Below are 20340 nucleotides of genomic sequence, written 5' to 3'. Positions count from 1 at the left end.
TGGCATTGTGCAAGGTTGGAACAGTGCTTAGTCAAAGAAATACCAACATCTCCCCCACTTCTTTCAACTAAACGACACGTCGTCTTAATTACGAGAGGGTAATTACACACTTTGAGAACAACCACATGAAATACCGTTCGCATGTAACCGCGAAAGGGAAATCATCAGCACTTTTTGAATTTTTTGATTGTCAGCCAGCGCCGGCACTATTTCACTTCAAGTGCGTCTTTCACGTGGAGCACAGTACCTTATGTCCACGTTCAACAGAATGGCCATGCTGCCTTTCGAAGGACTTATTCCTGTACTCGATTGGCTGTCGTACTTGGTGATCAACAAAATATACCAGTCTCCTATCCTTCTATCCCTCTACAAAATATACAAACTGATTCTACGACTAGCCACCAATTCAACGGAAATCTCAAGGCTCTGTTCATCTGCAGTTGCGCGAGTCGTTTATGATCAGCACTGGGAAACTGATGTAGACTCGCAAGACTCAGACGAAGTGGTGAATGAACGCGTGCCGTTGAGACACATCCGCACAGTGCAAGTGAACAAAGGGTTGAATCAACTTATCAACAATGTACAGAACGGCGTCACAGCCGATATTCTCTACCGCATTGATAGATCCATTTTATACTCCAAGCAGCTAGCCATAGAACGAAGGGAGCTGGAGCTATCAACGTTCAGCCTAGATCAAGTCAGCCAAGCGATCCTTTCCAAAAAACAATTCCCTTCTGGCGGAGCCAAAGATACCCCAGAAGCCAAAGTGCTGCAATTTTGCCTCCAGCGGATTGCTGAAACCCATCGACTTGTGGCAGAAATCAATACGAGAACACATACAAAGTATGATTCGGATAACAAGGCACATGAAGCAAAGTTGATGGAGTTGTGGCGTACATTGATGGTGGATACGCCTCTGGAAGGTCGAATCACTCGACAATGGGGGCAAATTGGTTTTCAAGGTTCAGATCCTGCCACGGACTTTCGAGGAATGGGTATGCAGGGTCTTGATGATTTGCTCTACTATGCCAAGACCCACCCAGAATCTGCGAGAAGGACACTTCAGTGTTCCTTGCATCCTGTCTCCTGGTACCCCTTTGCCATTGTCGGTATCAACATAACTCAATATGCCGTCCAAATTCTCTTGACTCGAAAATTGCAATATTATCTTTTCCAATATGGATCCACCCGAGAAATGTACAACGAGTTTTACTGTAAGCCCAGGTTTTTTTTTCGGGAAGTGGGTTATGCCATGAACATTATTCATCTGAACCCTATTGATTTGCAGGTTACCTCTTTTATTCATTTAATGAGTTTTGGATGTCGCATGAGCAACCTCGGCTGACGGTGATGGAATTCGAAAGCAAATTCAAGGAATTCAAAGTACTGGTGGAACAGGATCTGTTGATCAGGAAGATCACGACACTGAAGGCGTTCTTGGGCAAAACCAATACGACTTTGGTTGAGGATATACCGTCTTCTGTGGAAGAAAAGAAGCAGCTATAGAACAAAAACGGTTGAGAACAGTGCCCAAATGAACCGTAAATTCCAGGAGATCCTCCATTTAAAGATGTAATATACTAGCCCTCCTCCTCATTTTATCCTTAAAATCACACCACCACCACGACAAGGAATCCCTCACCTCCTTTTTATCTGAATGCATGGTCGCTTGCAGCTACTCTCTCACGACGACACCCCATTTATAATATTACAGTGACCCTTCAGTCGTCGAATGAATGTAAATATTGATTTGAAATAAACATCCCAGCAAACTGGGCACATGTCATGGCCTTGGCTTTTTATTCACCCCTAAAGGAGCTCTATCTTTATGTTGTTATTACAGATTTCCGTCAGCCTAGCATGATGTATTTTCGAAAGCAACTGTAATTATATGCATTATATAGGTGGCATAATAGGAGACCGAGACGCAGCATTCAGTACGGAGGCTGATACTTCTGATAAGGTCAATGGTGTCGTGCTAGCTGAATGTCTTGTATGGACTATCGACTGAAAAGTACTCTGCGCGGTGGTTTGAAGTTCCTCGTGTTCCGTCCACAATGGCGATCTCCGGTGCGGTGGAACTTGAACGTAGCGTGTAGCTAACGCTGGGTTTGGATAGTCTATCCTTGACGTGTCGTAGCCGCCCGCTTATGGGTAGTGCTTAATGTTTGACTTTGGCCATTTCAAGTTCAGCGTGGTCAAAGAAAAATGTTCCTTACCTCTCTCCATCATTACAGAGCTCGGCATAGCAGCTGCACCCAGCAGCTGTTCCAACTCGGCGTTTGTCAGTGACAAGCGGTGAAGTAAGTGCTCTTTCTCTAGGTACAAAGTTCGAATGCGAGATTCGCGATCGCTCTGCAATAACCCTATACTCCTGCTCCTGGTCATGCCAGGATGGGTCATGGTTCCTGGATCAGTACTGGCGAGCAGCGCACCTGCGCTGTGGTCTATGTTAAGATTAAGGTGAGGATGTCCTGAGCGTCTGCCATTGAAAAGGCGAAGATGATTTCCTTCAGGTTCAGCGACAGAGCTCCGTGCACTTTCATTTACACCACCCGTTTCTCCATCCATTGCGGTAGTCGCCTGCTCCGTAGTCGGGCGTGGACGGTTGATCAAAAGCCCCATTACTGCTGTCTCGGTACGAGTGAGGCGAAAGAGTGTAAATTGCTAAAACCTCCGAGAACGAAAGCACTCTCCTATGGAACAAACTGAATAAAAAATTATTAACCAAGCTCCTAATCTTTTCATTATGACCAGCCTTTCAATACTAGGTACCAAGATCTCGGGTATTACAATTCGCACCATAAACCAATCTGTGAATCGGTAGGTGTTCCCGTCTTGCGCAACCCTCTCTACTCATGCGCTACGTGTCGCATTTGTGGTTTTTCAACGTCATAAAATGTAAATTATGAAGTATTGGTGCCTTTATTGTTTTCACTGTGTCAGTCAAAGGCAAATGCCAAGTGATGTGCATGAATTTGTCTACAGTGCTTTACAGATTGTAGAAAAGTCGATCAATACAACTTTTTATTCAACACGATTTTGGTGAACAAATCTCGCCTTGACTGACTCGCTACAGTAACACCAACAAGAATTATTCAACTTTCGTACATGCTGCGCAGTCAGATGTTGCAACTATACGTTTTGCATGTCTTTGTCCTTCCTGGGACTGTCGCCATATACAGACGTTTAGTCAGCAACACAATTGCTAGGTAACCCAGCTGAATTATCAAATTAAACTTGAAAAGCGGGAAATAGCACGACTATTAGCCACTGTTGCAATATGTGAAATGTGAATTACTTCTTAGTACAATACTTCATGACGAATTGCTATGGAATGATGAAAAGAAAGCAGGCGAAATTCAGTAAGTCCAGCTCACTTTCGTGCAATGCATATAAAATTGGTGACGCGTGACATTATTTTCGTGAATATGATGTGCTCATCTCCAAAAAAAAAATCATGGAAACGAATTCAATGTGAATTTAAATCTATTTGAAGACGACTGCCCCGAGAAAACTGTGTTGGCTGACCTATATATGCCTTGGAATGCAATTTTTGATCATAGAAGATAGCGCTGTGGTAAATTCTTACAAACCACGGAAAGCAATTTTCCGTTGTGGCGTACTGAATATTGAGCTAAATGCTCGCATTATTAACACGATAAAACATTCACAATACAATTCATTTTCCAATAGAAACACATATTTGAAGACGGCTAATTGAGACATTGATATTCTAAGATGCGTGTACCGCTAGGCAAATGGGTTTTTCAAAAGATATACTGTGCTCTTCTGGCGAGTTGGGGTTATTCGAAATCATAGTCCACCAACAGCGTCATTCCTAAATCCGATGTCGCCACTCCAAAATGGGGTTTTAAAATGACTATATAAGAGAAACCAGCACCTTCGATCATTTTCCATACTCACATCCATCATGGTCGCCCAACGTAAGTGGTACCCGACTATACGCTTTCACTACACTCATAACCCTTTCTAACCGTTCAATGCCGATTAGCCAAATTAACCTTCTACACCAGCGTTGTCTGCCCTTACGCACAGCGAGCTGCTATTGCTCTCAACGAAGTTGGCGCAGAGTACGAAAAGGTTGAAATCGACCTCCAGAACAAACCTGCCTGGTAAGGACAATGAGAATAGGTCCCTGCCTCTACACAACAACATGTTGCTGAACGGGCTCTCCCTTTTACCCGATTAGGTACAAGGATGTTAACCCTGAAACCAAGGTCCCAGCTCTCACCGTGGATGATTACAACATTGCCGAGTCCCTTGTCCTTGTAGAGCTTGTGAACGACTTGTTCCCGGAGAAGAAGTATGTATGAAGTAGATGTTCTGGTTTAATGGGACAAATATTGACATATTGACGTGTTTATAAGGTTGCTACCTGACAACGCTTTGAAGCGTGCTCAAATCCGATTCTTCGTCGAATACTGGAGCAGCAAAATCAGCCCTCAGCAATGGAAGATCATCGGCAACCTTGAGGATAAGGAAGGGCGTCAAACTGCTTATAATGATATTAATGCTGCTTTGGTCAGAGTAAGTGTGTAGTGCGGGGTGAGGAGGCCCGGTGGTGACAGTGAACCCTTACCCTGAGGTAACACTTCTTCCTAATCTAGATTAATGAATTGTTGCTTGAGCAATCTCAAGAAGGACCTTACTTCTTGGGCAAGGAATATTCCATTGCTGATGTGAATGTCGCTCCATTCGCATACCGCTTGAAGGTCTTGGTATCCCATTTCTTCAAGGACGAGATTGAGCTTATTGACTTTGCAAAGTACCCTCGAGTTAAGGAGTTCTTGGCGGGCATTACCGAACGAGATTCGTTCAAGGCCACTATCGCCAGTGAGGAGTATTTGGCACAAGCATACGAAAAGGCTCGTGAGAGATTCGCTGCTGCCGCTAAGAAATAATATGGATTGTAAAGCAATTTTGAAATAAAGACTTTTTTTAATCGTAGGTGCCTGTCGTTTTTCTGCACACGTTATCAACACAAACAGCGATCGATGCCAAAAGAATGGTGGATGTCACACCTTATCACACCTTAGCTCTTGCTATTCCATTTGGTTATGGATGAACTGGCGATCGTCTTCTCCTGCATTTTCAGCCACTCCTTTGGTGAAGATACTGATTGACCGAGATCCCCACCAACCGAGTTTAAAGGTCATAGAGAAAAAACCGTTGGGAGTATTTTCATTGGGGTCTTGATCAAATCTGTATGCATGCATTGTGTCATTTGGAAAAGAGATAGATTGATAGGAATATGCGAAACCCATCATGCCCCAATGAAAGACATACTACTAAACTCATTGCGTACAAATATTCTTCGTTTCGGTAATCATTAAAACCCTTTGATATACATCATCGAAAATAAGGGGGGGGGGGGGCTGACTAACAAACATACACACACAATTTCACCTCTTCTCCAGAGTCTTTCATCGAGAAGTCGTCAACGATCACCAGATGTCGTGTTCATTGGTTCGCTGGCCCAAAAAAATAAAATAGTTTCACTTTGACCTCGATGCATGAATACATCCGGTACATTCGGACCCCCTTTTTTTTTAGACAAGAATTTCATCATCCCTCACGTAAATTACGGCGGTCATACAATGCGATCGAAGCAGTGAAAATCCAGCCGAGTAAAGCGATGAACGGCACAACTCGAGTTACTAGATCAAGTCGATTGCAAATGCTTCATGGTGAAAGCAATGGCCCCCCTACCCTTTCAGCTGACCTGTCGAGGAAGGGGGGCAGAGGAGACAGACGAGAGGAAAAAGACGCAGGAAGATAAAAATAATCAAAAAAGACCTCCTACACAAGAACCCTGGTGGTGGACTTTTGCTTGAATAAACTTCGGGCAAGGCGCGACCCTGGAAGGATTTGGATATATTGATTACTGCGAACAGAATAGAACGCTTTCTTATTTCAGAAGGTTCGACCGAGCAGAAGGATGTTAAGAGAGAGAGGTGTGATCGACCTTTATTATTGTTCGGGAATGTAGCTATTGTATTTCCCAACATTAATATTAACATTTATGCTATCATCGGGGCCGGCCGCTGTGGTTAGCCCTTCTCTCCGGCTGCATGATCGCCGATTCCATCCAACTTAAACTATGTGAAATGGCCTACCATGATGTGTATCGTTCGCTGATATTGTTGAGGCATTCTCTCCTATTTCACTGGAGTAAAGAGGGGTCAGGTCGGTCAGTTGCAAAACAACCGGAAATGGGAAGGAGGCACACAGTCACACTTGGAATCGGCAACCTCGCCTGCCAAAAGCGCATAAATTGAAAATTCTCGAGTCCCAAGGGGGGCGGAGCTCTACGTTTAAGATCCCCTTTCTCTCTTTTTCAAACCTGAAAGACTCTCTTTTCTCTCCTCCTTTCCAATCATCGTTCTATATATAAAAGCAACAACTTGGTGCCTTGATCTCCCGCTCAATCAATTCGGTTGCCACTTACCCTTCACTCGCCACTCATCATGGATACCGTCGACAATGATTCACCCAGGTTCCGCCCCTTCGCCTCGCCGAGCCATAAACTCATCAAGGTCAAGAAAGCGAAATACTCCACCTCACTCGATCCACGCGGCTACATTCCCGGTAAGCTTTCTTCGGAGTCGACCTAAATGCGCTGGGAGCACAAGAATCATACCCACATGACAATCACTGTTAAGCTCACTATATATAATAAATTATTTGAACAGTCTACGAATATACTATCAACAACCAACCCATCATGTGGGATCGGGAATCAGGTAAACCACCTGCTCACAGACAGACAGAGAAAATAATGACCTGCGGGCTGACCTCAATCATCTGCTTCACTCCAAATAGGCTATGTTCATTTCACCGGTATCTGGAAATCGCTCGGCAATTCAAAAGCAGATATTGTCAAGATGGTCGATTCAAATCCAGATTTGAAAGTCAAGAAAATTCGTGGAGGGTTCTTAAAGATACAAGGCACTTGGTAAGTAATACTCTATTATTTTATGTTATGCCCCCACCATTGTAAAATATTATATTTGGATGGGGTGCTGATGACTTTTTGGCTCGGAATGTCATCCACCAAATTGACCATTTCCCATGACCGTTCAATATTTGCCTCGGTCATGGCTATGGGCGATCTCTTTTTGTTTGGCACCACGCTGACTGACTGATACCTCCCTTCCATTTAGGATTCCATATGAGTTTGCTTATACTTTGTGTCGTCGGACAGCTTGGAATGTTCGCAAAGAGCTCGTCCCCATCTTCGGCCCACGATTTCCTATGGAAGCCTTGGATACGTCACACCCGGAATATGGCTGCCTCCTGTTGGACCCATCCAATGCATCTCATTTGAAATCCGCCATGCTGCAGCGAAGGAATAGCTTCACGACGTTGAGACAAGTCCGATCACCCTACAAACGTGATTACATGCGACGGGGTTCTCGGGATCAACGCCGACCCTCCATGGCCGAGCGATCGCAAAAGTCAGACAGAACGTCATCCTCCAGCATGTCTCTCGCCCATCTCTTGAATCAGCCCGATGCCGGTATGGAGGAGGAGGAGGATAATAACTCAGATGTGTCCATGATGGATCGTGCTCGGGAAGAAGACGACGCTGTCAGTGACAATGATAACACTTCACCAAGCTCGTATACCAATAGTACAGCAACGACCCCTTCTCCTACGTTTCGAGTCGTTCCCACGTTTCCATTTTACAAGTCTCGGGGAGGTCTCACCATGGCCGACGATGATTACACCCGACCCAATTATCCTCCTCCCATGATCAACGAGAGGCATTACATTCCACCCTCACGATCGTACTCTCTGCCACTGCTTTCGCCCCTTCCCGTCAATGCATCGGCGGCACCACTCCAGCCTAATACGGAAATGCATCCACACTCAACCTATTCTCAGGAGATTCGGGACCATTACGCTGCTGTTCGACAAGCTGGTGGATATGGCGCTATGAGACGCCCGTCTGAGCCACGAATTCTGCGTACTGGCTCCGCTTACTCTTATTGTCACCAGAATGGGAAAGTAGCCTCGTCACCTCAGCCGTCCGTTCCATCTGAGGACATCATTGAAACCATCAACGCAACCATACTACTCCAGCGCCTATCACAAGACGATGGGGCTCGACCTTTCCGTCCTCGTAAGCCTGACAATGTTCCCAGTAAAGTCATTGTCGATAATCAAGAATTCAAGATATGCTGGGACTAAAAAAAAATCCCCTCCCCTTGTGATGGATGTGAAATGAGCGTGCTCTTTCACTTCCCATTCCCTTTACCTGTTTGCAACTAACCTGCAAAAAGTACCTCGTCTTTTACATCGTTCTGTCTGTTTTACTATTGTCGTCCTTTCGTTGTCTCCATTGCTCGCTTGCTCGCTTTTACACTCTCCTTCAGTTAGAAACACTACCTTCTTCCTTTGTGTGGTTTGACTCCACTCTCTGTGTATATATTTATTCCTCAGTTTTTTTTTTTTCCTTTTTTTTTTTTTTCCCTTTTGCGCTCCCTTGCTCTCTTTTTTCGTTATATCCATTAATGCCTCCGCTGGTTACCTTCTCTACGTATTGGTTCTCTTCCTCACGTATCTATACAGTTTGATGAACTCGAATAAAGTGAAAAAGTAGACCCCGAATCTCCCCGTCTTCCATCGTACGTCACGTAAAAAGTTCATGCGAGTTGCATGGGCTACTTGCTATACGGCCGATCCCTGATTCACTCGAAACGGTAGGTATGCTCATGTTTAAACCCAGTTCATCGTAGGTCGAAACGTTCGGTGTTGCTTGACATTAAGGTTTTCGACGTGAACACGGCCGAGGTTTTGGTTTCGCATACACTTCCTCGAGGTAATTAACGCCGAAGTGAGCCCTTTTTTTATGTTTGACCTGGCGGCGCGCCTGAGCCAATACCGAAACCATTCATTAGAGAAAGTTTTGATAACACCCTAGAGGAAATTGAATCGTCTTTCATTCTAATGAATAAACACCCTCCCTCTCTCATACTTTGTCTCCAGGGAATTGTGAATGGCAAAAAAGTTCAACTTTCATCATAAAAATGATGACGTCTCGATTTCCTCAGGTTTTCTTTGTCCGTCAGTGCCAACACGGTGGTCGAAGGGAGGAAAAAAAAAAAAGGCGAGGACCTATTCACCGTTCTGTTGTTCTCCCCACTCTTCTCGTCACACAGCAATGTCGGATAAGTCTGGTGGCAAGCCACTCCCTACCAACCTTGCAGATTTTGATTTCTCAGATATTCCATCCGATATTCAAAGCATTTTAGATGACACAACGTTTCCTCCGGACGCCGCGTCAGGCGATGGACCGCATTCATTACAATCAATAGCACAGGGAATGATGGGACAGGGCGAACCAATGAACCTCAATGATCTTCTAGGCCACCACCACCACCATGATCCTACTATGCAAGGCATGGGTGGTAGTGGAAACACGACACCAAGTCATACAGTGGAAGGTGTCAATCTCTCCAACATGCAGTCACCTGTATCGGACGGTAATCAAACCAATGGCAACAACCGCCTAGTTTCAACATCACAAACCAATATTCGAACACCTTCTGCGTCACCTGCAGCCCCTTCCACACCTGTCAGGATCAAGCATGAGGACGTCAACATGTCGCCACATCACTCTCCCTCCAATATGTCGCCGTCTCGACCTGAATTAAGTGTGCCAGTCATATCCACGCCTAGGACGGGCACCCCTACCTTGTCTGCGTCTGGAAACACGCCAGATATGAGTCCCGCTGATGCGTCTGCTCAAGTCCCGTCATTATTGGATAATATCAGAGCGAGGTTGACGCCAGAGCGTAGAGTGAGATGGGAAGAGTTATTCGAACGGCTGAAGGTAAATGGCTTCCCAATTCTATGGGGCGAGAGGGAGGTGTGCCGCCTTTGGCTTATCCAGTGTCTCATTTTTTGCTCCAACTTTAGGTGGGACAAATGACTGCGGAGGACTTTTTGGCTGAATCACGGACCCTGTTGGGAAACCAACAATATCAGCAATTGCAAGATTTGAAAAACAGACCTGTCCAGCCGCAACAGCCACAGCCCGTCAGAATGCAACCACAAAACGTCATGGCGGATAACACGGATGGTCGAAAACGAGGTGGATTTGGAAATGAAACCCCTCCACAAACGTAAGTGGTCTCCCATCAACTGCGCGCTATTCCCGCGTCATGTTAACCTGGTATATCAGTACCCAACCCAAACGATTCAAAGCTGAAAATGCACAGCAAGGCATGGTCATGGGACCTCCCTCTGCGACCCCCACACCCTATCGGACCAATACTCCTATATCCACTCCAAATATACCAGGTAATGTATTAACACCATGCTTTCCTCTGACGTTCACACCCATTGATTAACACTATGTGTATGTAGGCATGCAGACCCCACGGCCCCCAGGTACACCTGGTAGACCACCGTTAGGCAATACGGGTACTTCGTCAAATGCTGCAGATGAAAGAGTGGACTATGACACGCTGACGGACGTTATGGGATACGCTGGTGTGGACTTGAAGGTAAGGAGGATGAGCTCTTCACATTTTTGGGGCAGCAGCCGTCTCCAACTATGTAAAATGAAATAGTGTCTAAACGAATGGTCATCATGCAGGAGGAGGCAGAGCAAAGTTTAAGTCACGGAGATTCAGCAGGCTCAACCATGACAGACGGTATTGATCGAACGAAGCTGCAAAATTTTATCAACATGGCCATGTTGAAAGTTGTTGTTGGCAAAATTGGTAAAAAAAAAAAGCCCTTCTTTTTTTTTTGGTTGGTTCGATCTTCCCCGTATTAACATTATGTTCTGTGATGGGGAATGCAGCTACTAAAGCATCGGTCAAAGATATTTCCCCTGATTTCTTGTCGTATTTGGCACTTGCCACGCAAGACCGTATACGAGGGTTGGCGGAACAAATGGTCAAGGCCTCCAAGCATCGAGTATTCTCCCAAACGTTTGATGCACCCCCCATAGACGAAGCCACAGGACAACCACTATATAAGATCGTCGTGCAGCAAGATATCAGAAAGCAATTGCTGGCAATTGAACGAGTTGAACGAGAAGAAGAACGGCGGCGAAAAGAAGCCATGTCTGAGCGAGAACGACGAGCGCAGCAAGGTGAAAGTGGAGGTGGCGAGGACGATGACAAGCCTAAGAAGAAGAAACAAAAGGCCATGGGACCTGGTGTAACCGCTCGTACCATGAGCGAAGACATGCGTAACAAGAAGGCGAACGAGACGGCATTAATGAGCGCTGGTGGCAAACGAATGAGTTGGATGACCTCCACCGCAGACACACCTTCTTCCCCTGCCAAATCCGTTAGCAGTCAACCCAGCACTCCATCTGCCACGAACGATGGGGGTGAAACTACGCAAGCTACCAAAACCAAGGGAAAAAGAGGTCGACCACGAGGAAGTGGTGTGGGTGGAAGATCAGGTAGCTCTCGAGGAGAAGCAGCTGCTCCCAGCAGTAACGTCAATCTCTTCCTACCCCCTTCGACCGTGACGCGACCTCTACGAGCTGGAGATGCAAGTTCACGAAAAGTCACAGTTAGAGATGCCATATTTGCCTTAGAACGTGAGCGGGATGAAGGCATTGGCTCAAGTGGCGAAGAACGCATCCTTCTTAAAGTGTATACAAAGCTACTCAAATGAGTGACATCCCTCACATTAAAACTTTTTAAAAAAGAAGAAAAATGTCAAGACCGTAACATTCTTTCATCACTTGTTGTCTCTGCATAGTTTAAACTTGTACACCCCACTTTTATATAAATTTTTAAAACAAAAAGAAAATCAACACAACATGGTTTTCTTTTTGTGTGCAAAACCCCACTGGCTCAAACGTAGTATTTATGTATGTACAGAAGCCTATGAGAGATGGGCGGCGGGTATCACAGCCATTTTCACTTCTTGTTGCGTATGCTGCTGAGAAAGGAAGAAATGGATTCGTCATCAATGTTAGCCTTCTGTGGGTGAGAAGAGGCTGGAGCAGCGGTTTTTTGCTGTAACAGTAATCTGCGAGCATTGATTTTGGCTGCGTTCCGTTCCAGTGCTTGTTTTCGTTTTGCCGATACACTCATGGTATGCGCTCGAGCCGTTTCTGTTTGCTCTCGTAATCGCTTGAGTTCTTCCATTTGCGCCTTTCGCTCATCTTCGTCTTTTGAAAACGTATAAAATCCTACACCTTTGGTTCGAATTTCTCGTTCCGCATCGTATCGTTGTGTTTCTCGTTCCTCGCTTCCTTCGCGTTTGCGTGCTTCATAGTCCGCTGTGGTAAATACAGGATAGGCGGGCTCGCTCGTCAGTTGGGGCGATGGGGATCGTGGTCGTGATCGAGGTACCTGGCTTTGTCGTATGGTTCTCGAGCGGCCAAATTCATCCTCATAATCCACCCAGGGATCATCTCCGTCGCTCTTTTCTTCATCATCTTCTCCATCCGAGTCAGAAAACGGTCTACTTTCAAAGTCAATGAGTTGGTTCTCGTCGTCGTCGTCGCTATTATTGTATCGTCTTCGTTTTCTCATCTCTTCATAGATCTTGGCTTTTCGCTGCAATGCTGCTCGGCTAGCTTCTAAAGTTGGGGCACCGGTTTCTTCTTCCATCCTTTGATCATTTTTCGCTCGTTGTTCGACTCCTTTGTTCCGTCTCGCCCATACCGTTGGTTTCTAGAGAAATAATTCAGAGTGAGTGCAAGAACTAGAGTGAAGAACAAAATGGAACAATGCTGATTGCACTGAGAGTATTACCTTGGTTTGTCTTCGCTCACTAGCTGCTATCTGTTTTCCCTTTTGCCGATCTAAATCAAAGGATTCCCTTTGACTTACTAGCTGCGCCCGCAGATCCAGGGCCTAGGATGAAATGCGTTAATGCAAGGAAAGTACAACCCTCGTAACCAGTATAATCCACAGCGATGCTCGCCAACGTTAATCAATCTGTTACTTACTGTAGCTGAACTAACATCTATAGGTTTAGGCATGACTGACGGTTGATAGAGGAATTACAGGCTTAACACCGACCCCTTTTGGCTGGAGAGAGTCGCAGTCACGGAATTTGGCCTGCCCGAAATTCCAAAGCAATCAGTCACGAACATGCCTTCCTCGTCTTGTCCCCCTACCCATCATTCACGCAAGTGACCCATTTTTCATTCATTATACTCGGATTTGGAAGTACAGCGATCTATAGTAATTGGCTGCAATGTCATTTGGATGATTTTATATTGGTTGGACGGACAATAATGACGGAGAAAAGTACACATAGAAACAAGTTGACACAGATTTGAAAATTGCTACGAATACTGATAGAGGGCAAGGAATGATCAGGAAATTTTTTTTTGGGTGTTTTTTTTAATTGACGAGGCAAAAACGATTTGCAACAACAGCAATCAATTCACCGATGTCGATCCGACCGGTGAGTACGTGGAATAGGAGGCGATCCATTTGTTGCCGTCAGGAAAAGGAAGGGAATGTGGTTGCCAAATTTTGAAGTTTTTGCCTGGTTTTATATTTTCTTTCAATGAGGAAAACATTGACGATCGAATAATAACATTGCAGTAATAAAGTGGCGAGGGTTCGTAGTGGAGCAGATGATACACAATGAGAGATTTTAGTGAATATCTACTTGTTGTATCAAGGATGGCAGAAAGGACTTCTGTCTTCACTCTGGCAGGATGCTGCACCACGTTTGTCTAATTCGACATTGACGGGAGCAGCGGAAGCAATTGTGGCAATGACCAAGAGTAAGACAGCGATCAGGCTTAAAGAGCGATGCATGGGAGTAGGATGTGTTGAAAAAATGCCAAAAACTGGATGGTAGTTTTCAATACTGAAGAGAGAAAAAGGAAAGGAAGAGCTTTGAAGAGAAATGGCAAGGCAGAAATTTTTATGCGCAATATATACGTTGGAACGGAAAATAGTTGAACAGCAATCAATTTAAATATATCGCCAAGGTAAATGAATAGAAACCGGCTGATCGCTAACATGCTTTGTCTGAGATATATTTCATTCCCATGTGCTGCTATGCCATGACATTCTAGATATCATTATCGCTCTCTGCTTCAAATGATGTATGGACACAGATCCCTTTCAACTCCTTTCATTCGTTCTTGTTCACTGACTGCCCCCTACTTTCAAAGTACAATTTAGGGTTCTCCTCCTTCGTTCGACCCCAAAATAATCTACCTCTCCTTCGAAAATTTACTCGTCCTTGAGCGCGCGTGAGACTCACTTTTGAATATCATTGCTCGTTTTGGCAGCGTCAACTTGATTAGTTTGAACACACACGACATCATCACAACGCCGATCCGAACCTCGCTAAGCCAAAAGCGACCCGTACCTCCTTAGCCATGTTTCAATTACGTTCAAGAGCCAAGACCTTGCTTTCCGTTGCATCAAATTTTCATAGAAAAATGGGTCTCTGCGGCCACGTTTCATGACCCATCGTGCATATACAAACAGGTTTATGTTTTCCATCGCTTTTATCCTTCTGCAACTTCCCCAGTGTGTTGTTTAATCCTAGATACTCAAAGTCAACCTACCAGATTCCGTAGAGACGCCACATTAACTTTATGACCATTCTTGTCAACCTTCGTTTTGATACGAGTTCCATGTTGTACGGAGCTTAACCAAAAGGAAATGTATTTATATATATTATAAGCCAAAATGATAGCATTTCAGCAACACCAGGGTCTCTCGTTCTAAACCATGTCAGGCAGCCAGCCTGGCCCCAGAGCCACTATCCACTTTTGAGAACTCATTGTTCTAACCATGGTGTGGAGTTAAATGTCCTTTTGTCAACATTCAAAGATAAACCCTATTAAACAAAACGCCATGATTTTGTTGATCACAACCACCTTTCTACCAAAAGCAAGCAGCCTCGTTCACAGAAATGTAGGATAAGAAATTTCTCACTCATCTGATCGTCTGCAGAACTTCCTAGTATCGTCTTGGTTTGCGGGTAAACAATACGGCATTGTGGCTCGCTCGTCCACTTGGCCATCGCTCTTTGTGCTATCGGATTGCTGGTATGAACCCCCTCTCAGCTCCTGTCTTATTCATATATATTAAAAGATCATCGCATACGAACGCGTGTTGTTGTAAAATTGTGAGCAAATAACATCCCACGTTCACTGAAAGAAACAACAACCCAATGTCCCTGCGTACAACATCTTGCCACTAAAACCTTACAACCCATGTGTATTCTATTTTCATTTCCGAATCTCCTGAAGTTGGACTAAATATAACCGTTCTTCCCATGGTCAGCAGCGATCAAGATATGCATTTCCTTAATGATGAAGAAAGCGGGAGCGGGTGTCGACGGCAAGCTAGTCAGATCATAATGACTAGAGAAAGATGGATCTTAAAAAGAATAGTAAGCAATTCGATTTCACGTCCCTTTTCTTTCATGGTGCGTTTGAGTAGGTGCCTGCCTGTTTCTACTGAGGAGAATTTTTTATTGGCTTTGCGGACCTGCCTGCCAATGAGCTCATATTACAAATTTCCACTCAGTCTCAAAAAAATTAAATCAGGCACACCTGCTTCGCTTTTCCACACCCATCGTACCTACTCTCTTCTATTTCACTTGACTACCAGCAGAGTCATTCTGGTCAAAGAAATACTCTTCCTATGCTCATCTCGATACTCAGTGGGCAACGCACTGTCCATAGTTGTTCCCTAGGCAAGACAGCCATCGACCTTCCATGATCATATGAATCTGCACTGTATCCTTTGCTGAGGTATAGATGAGGCATCAATGACTTCACACAAACACAGTCCTATACAATACCGCCCTCACTATACTCTCTTTCGCCATGGTCCCAACTTAGAGAGGGCAGGCTCACTAAAAATAGGAACAGTGGCAAATCGGCCTACAACATGGTACTTTCACAAGTGAAACCCAATGACTATACCACTTTAGCCGTGCAAACACGTTTTGGGATATGTCATCAATACGTTATGCAGACCACAATCAAACCGCGATTTCCCAGTTGTACTGTATTCAGGCACACTATCTCAGCCACTTGGGATCGACGTCGTCTCAACGAAAGGCACATCACATATGAACACTCTATAGCAGCCTTTAATTTGGCACGGACTATGGTGTCGAGTTCTTGGTATGCATCCTGCCAGCATTGACGTTGGGTCAACCGAAATACGTAACAGGTGGTCCCCGGATGATCCACGTCGCACATAACAAATGTATTACATTTGCCCCTCCTGGGATTGAAACAGCGAAGTGAATGAGTCTTGAAAGTGGAGCCTAAGATTAGCCAGAAGCGTAGGTTGTAGCAATATGCCTACGCTGCAAGCAGACGACATGCCGAGTGATAGACGGAGGACCCATGGTTTAGATCTACCTTTCTGACGTCAGGTCAGTATACCTGGTGCTGTCATCCTCCCTGGTTGCGTATAGTGTGTGTAACCAAAGTAGTGGGCCTGGGTAAGGTTTTTATATTTCGTCTCTGTTCAATTTAATTTTTTTGTGTTTTCCCTTTTCCAAAGATCTCCTTTTTCCTTCTTTATTCTTTGAGTATCGATTTTTTCCACCTCCAGTCATTTTAAAGAAACATGGGCGACGGCAAAACAAAAACGCTTCATAAGATCACTCGATGGGGAAGCGCGTCTAACAGCGGTAGCAGTACTCGCACAGGTGGAGGCGCTCATGCTGCTGCCAATCAACCTCTCACTCTCGTCGAACCCCTGGATCCCGAAGATTTGAAGCAAGGACAGTTGTACATTGTCAAGATCTCGCTTGTCAAGTTGGCTTTGTTTGAAGGTATGTTTTAGCTGCAACTGGTCAATAAGCTTTATGGCACCACCATGTCAAACTTTTTTTTTTTGCGACTGTGGATGCATGTCCAAAACAAAGTTCGATTTATGGAGCAAGGATAGCTAAACTGACATTTACTAAATTGGCCAACTCCTTTTTGTTCATCACTAGGCTGGCAAGATGATATGTGTTGTTGGAGTGTATTGCGTAAGGATAATTTTTTCTTTTCATCCAACATGACGGACGGGGGGTATCAGCATTTTGAGCGAACGAAGAAGATATGTATGATGAAACCATCTATCGGGGCCTCACCATTTGCCTTTCTCATTTAGGCGACGAATCCAAGCCCATGCGTTGGTCGGAAGCCCGTTATCTTCCAGGTGATTTCTATGCTTATGAGGCGTTTGATGAAGCGGGCAATCCCCCAGTCTATATCTGGCAAAGACTGTTGAACACCGACATCCCTCCCAACTGGTTCAGTATGTTTGAGGAAGCTCGACGAAAGCAGCGGGAATGGGAGACAGGTTTCGATCAGGTACATGCCAATGGACCCACTTATCAACTGACTGATTATCATGCAACCAATGAAGAAGCTCAGGCTGCTGCTGGTGCAAGCGATGATGTTTCTGAGGTGTCAAATCAAGTCAGTGCTAGTGAAGATCGTGAAAAACTTCGCGACTTTTTGGTCGGAGAGCAACCTCAACGTGGAAACTCCATCAACAATGCTTCCAACGTGGAAAACAGTGCTCCTCACAGCCCTGTCCCTTCCCACATTAGTCAAATCCCCGTAGCTGCTCCCGTAGATGGCAAGTATGACCTGGAATCCGCAAATGGATTCGGTGCAGAGAAAGCTGGACAAACGCAGGCAAAGTACGATGATGATTCGATTGATTTTCCTCACGACCAGCTCAACTTTTCGATTCCTGATTATCCTACTACTACCACAGCAAAGGACACTAAAGACCGATACAAATTGCCTGCCACGGCAAAGGCTCACAGACCTTCTGTGAAGAATATATTAAAGTCCTTCAAGCAACATGATCAGACCCCGGCAGGTGCTGTTTAGCCATGATATTCCTTTCCCTTTTTCTCCCGTCCCTCCTTTCGTTCGTTTGTGCGTACATTGTCCTTCCTTCCTCCCGCCGTTTTTCTTCCTCTAACCCCCTTTTTCAGCAGTATCTTTAACCTCCCTCCTCGTAATGAATTAGTATGTCGTTTCAGTCTCTTGGTCCACTTTACTCTCATTCCATGTCCAACCGCTAGAGTATTGTCACTCAATTTTTTTTTCTCTCTCTCTCTAAAACCTCTATTTTCTTTACCCCCACTATAATAAGATATCCCAACCTCGCATAGAGTCTCTATTATTATTTTACTTTATTGCCATACCGTTGTGCTTGATTTTGCTAACTTTGCAAGAGTCCAGCTCTCAGTTGAGATAGCCGATCAGCTACCCTCTTCTTTCTCATTCCTTTAGCAACAATGGCTAGCGTACCGACCAAGCCAAGTTGTTCCATACGGGTATAATGTGAATCGATACGAAACACCTGCGACAATATCTTCATAATTTCAGACTCGTTATATTCTTAAAACAAAAGTCTTTTGCGTCAGTATGTTTTAGAGGAATAGCAAAGCAATCGTATCACATCAGGCTTACTTGTTGGTTCTTTCTTGATCATGCGAATCAAATTTCGCTGGATATGAACTATGGGTATCGCTTTAACGGAAGATGGAGGGAGACTAGATGGTCTCGGCGTGCTAAACCGTCTCTGGTGAGTCGTTATCGCATGAGTTTGAGGTGTGGCTGATCTTTGAGTATCTGGAGTGCTTGGTGGAGGAGTAGCGGTCTTTGCCCGCAAAGATGGCGTTGAGATACGTGGAGCAGGAGGAGTGAGGGTAGGCGTTGGCACATCGTCCGGTATAAGGCTAACGCTCGTTGCTACAGGATTCAATGGTGGTGCTGCTGTTGTGACAGTGTCCTCCGTTTCGTCTTTGATCTTTTCTGCGTCTACAGGCAAATAGAATGCTTCCCGAAGAGTCTCCAGCACATTCAGCAGATCAAAGCGATGCACATCGAATATATTCTGACATAGTTTTCGGTTCTATGAACATATAGGTGGTTTAGCGATGGACATTATTGCGTTCCCTTGTTCCATTTTGTCGTAATTTTTACCTGTGTTGAGCGCCCTGCCATAATAAACTATCACTAGAGGGTGAGCGCGACCGATGGTGACAGCCCGTCTGCTATAAATTTTGGTTACCAGCAGCTCAGTCACAAACTCATTACCGCTCTCACTTGACCATTTGCACATGAGCCCTATGCCAGGTCTAGGTAAGGCACTCGCCACTGTCATGTCCGCATTGGCTTTAGCTCACCATGGTCAAAAGAATCTTTAGGTGGCCGGTTAGACCAAGATTTCACAGCGCTAATGACGGCCATTCCAGACCATACGGCCAAGTCGTTCCAAGCACTGCGATCGACTGCTCAGTCCGTGAGCAAGTATGCCGAGGTATGATATACATATCTAATGAACCTGCATCCTGCCTGCTTTTCTAAAGCTCAATTACCCGCAGGAAACTCAAACCTGTACAAAAGATACCCTGAATAATCTGGAAATAATATCGACATCCTTGGCTAAGTTACGAGATCAAAAATTGCCTATGGTGTCTATGCCCCAGCGCACACAAAGTTAAACAGATCTCATCCCCATAATAAAATTCCTCATATCACACACATCATGATCGAAACCCACAAAAAAGTTTTACAGTTGCCATCCACATACTATATTGATGACTCATGAACAAAAAAAAACTGGAGAGTATAGTAATGCGCAAATGATCGATTCGCTTAGAAGACAAGAGCAGCACCCTTGGTCTTCTTGTCACCACCGAGTTCGAAGTGCTTGCAACGCTTGAGAGCCATTTGCATCTTGTACTTGCAGACAGTGCATTCGAGACGAAGGACAACCTTCTTGGTAGTCTTGGCCTTCTTGTGGAAGACGGGCTTGGTCTGACCACCATAACCGGATTGCTTACTGTAGACGGGTAAGATTGAATTTCAGTTTTGGGGCAAACACGTTTGTGCACGTAGAAATAGATACATACCGGTCATAACGTCTCTTACCCTGAGCGAACAAGGAAGCCTTGCCGGTCTTGTACTGGGTGACCTTGTGAGGAGTGTGCTTCTTGCAGGTCTTGCCCTTGCAGTAAGTGTTACGGGTCTTGGGAATGTTGACCTAGTGGAGCAGCGATTGAGATGAGTTATGTTAGCTCATCAATAATAGCTTAAGGGTTATGTAATTGGCGGTCGTGAAGTATTTGAGTGAGAAATGTCGAATCAAAGTAATGTTCCATTTTGGTGGTGAGAATCTTTTTAAAACTACTTTAGATGAATGTAGGGTGAATGGTGAAGTACAGCGCCGAAAAATGGGTATCCATAGTACTTTGTTCGATTGATGGGTGCATCTAAGGTGTGGATCATGCCGTATGTGGGTCGGATGGATGGGATTGCATATGTATGGATGTCCAAACTCACCATTTTCGTGAAGGAAGGAACCAACTCAT

At 44.9% G+C, this 20340-nt stretch overlaps 10 protein-coding genes across 10 annotated transcripts; 5 read left to right on the top strand and 5 right to left on the bottom strand.

The window, feature by feature from the left end:
* Window positions 1–78: 78 nt before the first annotated feature.
* Window positions 79–1809, top strand: K450DRAFT_245889 (uncharacterized protein). The gene is made up of 2 exons (XM_051589820.1): window positions 79–1214; window positions 1289–1809. Exons 1-2 carry the CDS (start codon window positions 251–253, stop codon window positions 1504–1506), a joined length of 1182 nt encoding a protein of 393 aa, XP_051443652.1. The 5' UTR covers window positions 79–250; the 3' UTR covers window positions 1507–1809.
* An 11-nt stretch (window positions 1810–1820) lies between these two features.
* Window positions 1821–2922, bottom strand: K450DRAFT_245885 (uncharacterized protein). The gene is made up of 2 exons (XM_051589819.1): window positions 2220–2922; window positions 1821–2147 (listed from the first exon to the last, which is right to left on the bottom strand). Exons 1-2 carry the CDS (start codon window positions 2623–2625, stop codon window positions 1897–1899), a joined length of 657 nt encoding a protein of 218 aa, XP_051443651.1. The 5' UTR covers window positions 2626–2922; the 3' UTR covers window positions 1821–1896.
* Window positions 2923–3919: 997 nt separating this feature from the next.
* On the top strand, window positions 3920–5120 carry K450DRAFT_245881 (uncharacterized protein). The gene is made up of 5 exons (XM_051589818.1): window positions 3920–3947; window positions 4016–4136; window positions 4214–4327; window positions 4392–4551; window positions 4632–5120. Exons 1-5 carry the CDS (start codon window positions 3935–3937, stop codon window positions 4923–4925), a joined length of 702 nt encoding a protein of 233 aa, XP_051443650.1. The 5' UTR covers window positions 3920–3934; the 3' UTR covers window positions 4926–5120.
* Window positions 5121–6491: 1371 nt separating this feature from the next.
* K450DRAFT_176134 (uncharacterized protein) lies at window positions 6492–7266 on the top strand (the record flags this gene model as incomplete). Its single annotated transcript, XM_051584236.1, has 4 exons — window positions 6492–6612; window positions 6717–6767; window positions 6847–6979; window positions 7188–7266. Coding segments are annotated over 4 exons (384 nt in total), but the record flags the coding sequence as incomplete, so codon positions are not given.
* Window positions 7267–11794: 4528 nt separating this feature from the next.
* On the bottom strand, window positions 11795–13125 carry K450DRAFT_245867 (uncharacterized protein). The gene is made up of 3 exons (XM_051589817.1): window positions 12959–13125; window positions 12762–12863; window positions 11795–12680 (listed from the first exon to the last, which is right to left on the bottom strand). The coding sequence occupies exons 1-3, from the start codon at window positions 12989–12991 to the stop codon at window positions 11919–11921; spliced, it is 897 nt and encodes a 298-aa protein (XP_051443648.1). The 5' UTR covers window positions 12992–13125; the 3' UTR covers window positions 11795–11918.
* A 406-nt stretch (window positions 13126–13531) lies between these two features.
* On the bottom strand, window positions 13532–14357 carry K450DRAFT_245864 (uncharacterized protein). Its single transcript, XM_051589816.1, has one exon. The coding sequence runs from the start codon at window positions 13991–13993 to the stop codon at window positions 13769–13771; it is 225 nt and encodes a 74-aa protein (XP_051443647.1). The 5' UTR covers window positions 13994–14357; the 3' UTR covers window positions 13532–13768.
* A 1948-nt stretch (window positions 14358–16305) lies between these two features.
* On the top strand, window positions 16306–18045 carry K450DRAFT_245852 (uncharacterized protein). Its single transcript, XM_051589815.1, has 5 exons — window positions 16306–16449; window positions 16563–16785; window positions 16951–16986; window positions 17112–17893; window positions 17956–18045. Exons 2-4 carry the CDS (start codon window positions 16578–16580, stop codon window positions 17843–17845), a joined length of 978 nt encoding a protein of 325 aa, XP_051443646.1. The 5' UTR covers window positions 16306–16449; window positions 16563–16577; the 3' UTR covers window positions 17846–17893; window positions 17956–18045.
* On the bottom strand, window positions 18014–19109 carry K450DRAFT_245848 (uncharacterized protein). Its single transcript, XM_051589814.1, has 3 exons — window positions 18950–19109; window positions 18434–18878; window positions 18014–18361 (listed from the first exon to the last, which is right to left on the bottom strand). Exons 1-3 carry the CDS (start codon window positions 18968–18970, stop codon window positions 18183–18185), a joined length of 645 nt encoding a protein of 214 aa, XP_051443645.1. The 5' UTR covers window positions 18971–19109; the 3' UTR covers window positions 18014–18182.
* K450DRAFT_245847 (uncharacterized protein) lies at window positions 19083–19754 on the top strand. The gene is made up of 4 exons (XM_051589813.1): window positions 19083–19108; window positions 19174–19286; window positions 19351–19668; window positions 19733–19754. The coding sequence occupies exons 1-3, from the start codon at window positions 19087–19089 to the stop codon at window positions 19468–19470; spliced, it is 255 nt and encodes an 84-aa protein (XP_051443644.1). The 5' UTR covers window positions 19083–19086; the 3' UTR covers window positions 19471–19668; window positions 19733–19754.
* On the bottom strand, window positions 19625–20314 carry K450DRAFT_200110 (uncharacterized protein; the record flags this gene model as incomplete). Its single annotated transcript, XM_051584623.1, has 3 exons — window positions 19625–19811; window positions 19882–20012; window positions 20312–20314. The coding sequence occupies 3 exons, from the start codon at window positions 20312–20314 to the stop codon at window positions 19625–19627; spliced, it is 321 nt and encodes a 106-aa protein (XP_051443643.1).
* Between the last annotated feature and the right edge of the window lie 26 nt (window positions 20315–20340).

This window comes from Umbelopsis ramanniana, assembly GCF_025399195.1.
Source record: "Umbelopsis ramanniana AG unplaced genomic scaffold K450scaffold_36, whole genome shotgun sequence".
NCBI classification, from domain to species: domain Eukaryota; kingdom Fungi; phylum Mucoromycota; class Umbelopsidomycetes; order Umbelopsidales; family Umbelopsidaceae; genus Umbelopsis; species Umbelopsis ramanniana.
Note: the sequence above shows the minus strand (reverse complement) of the source record. Positions and strands in the feature narration are given on the sequence as shown.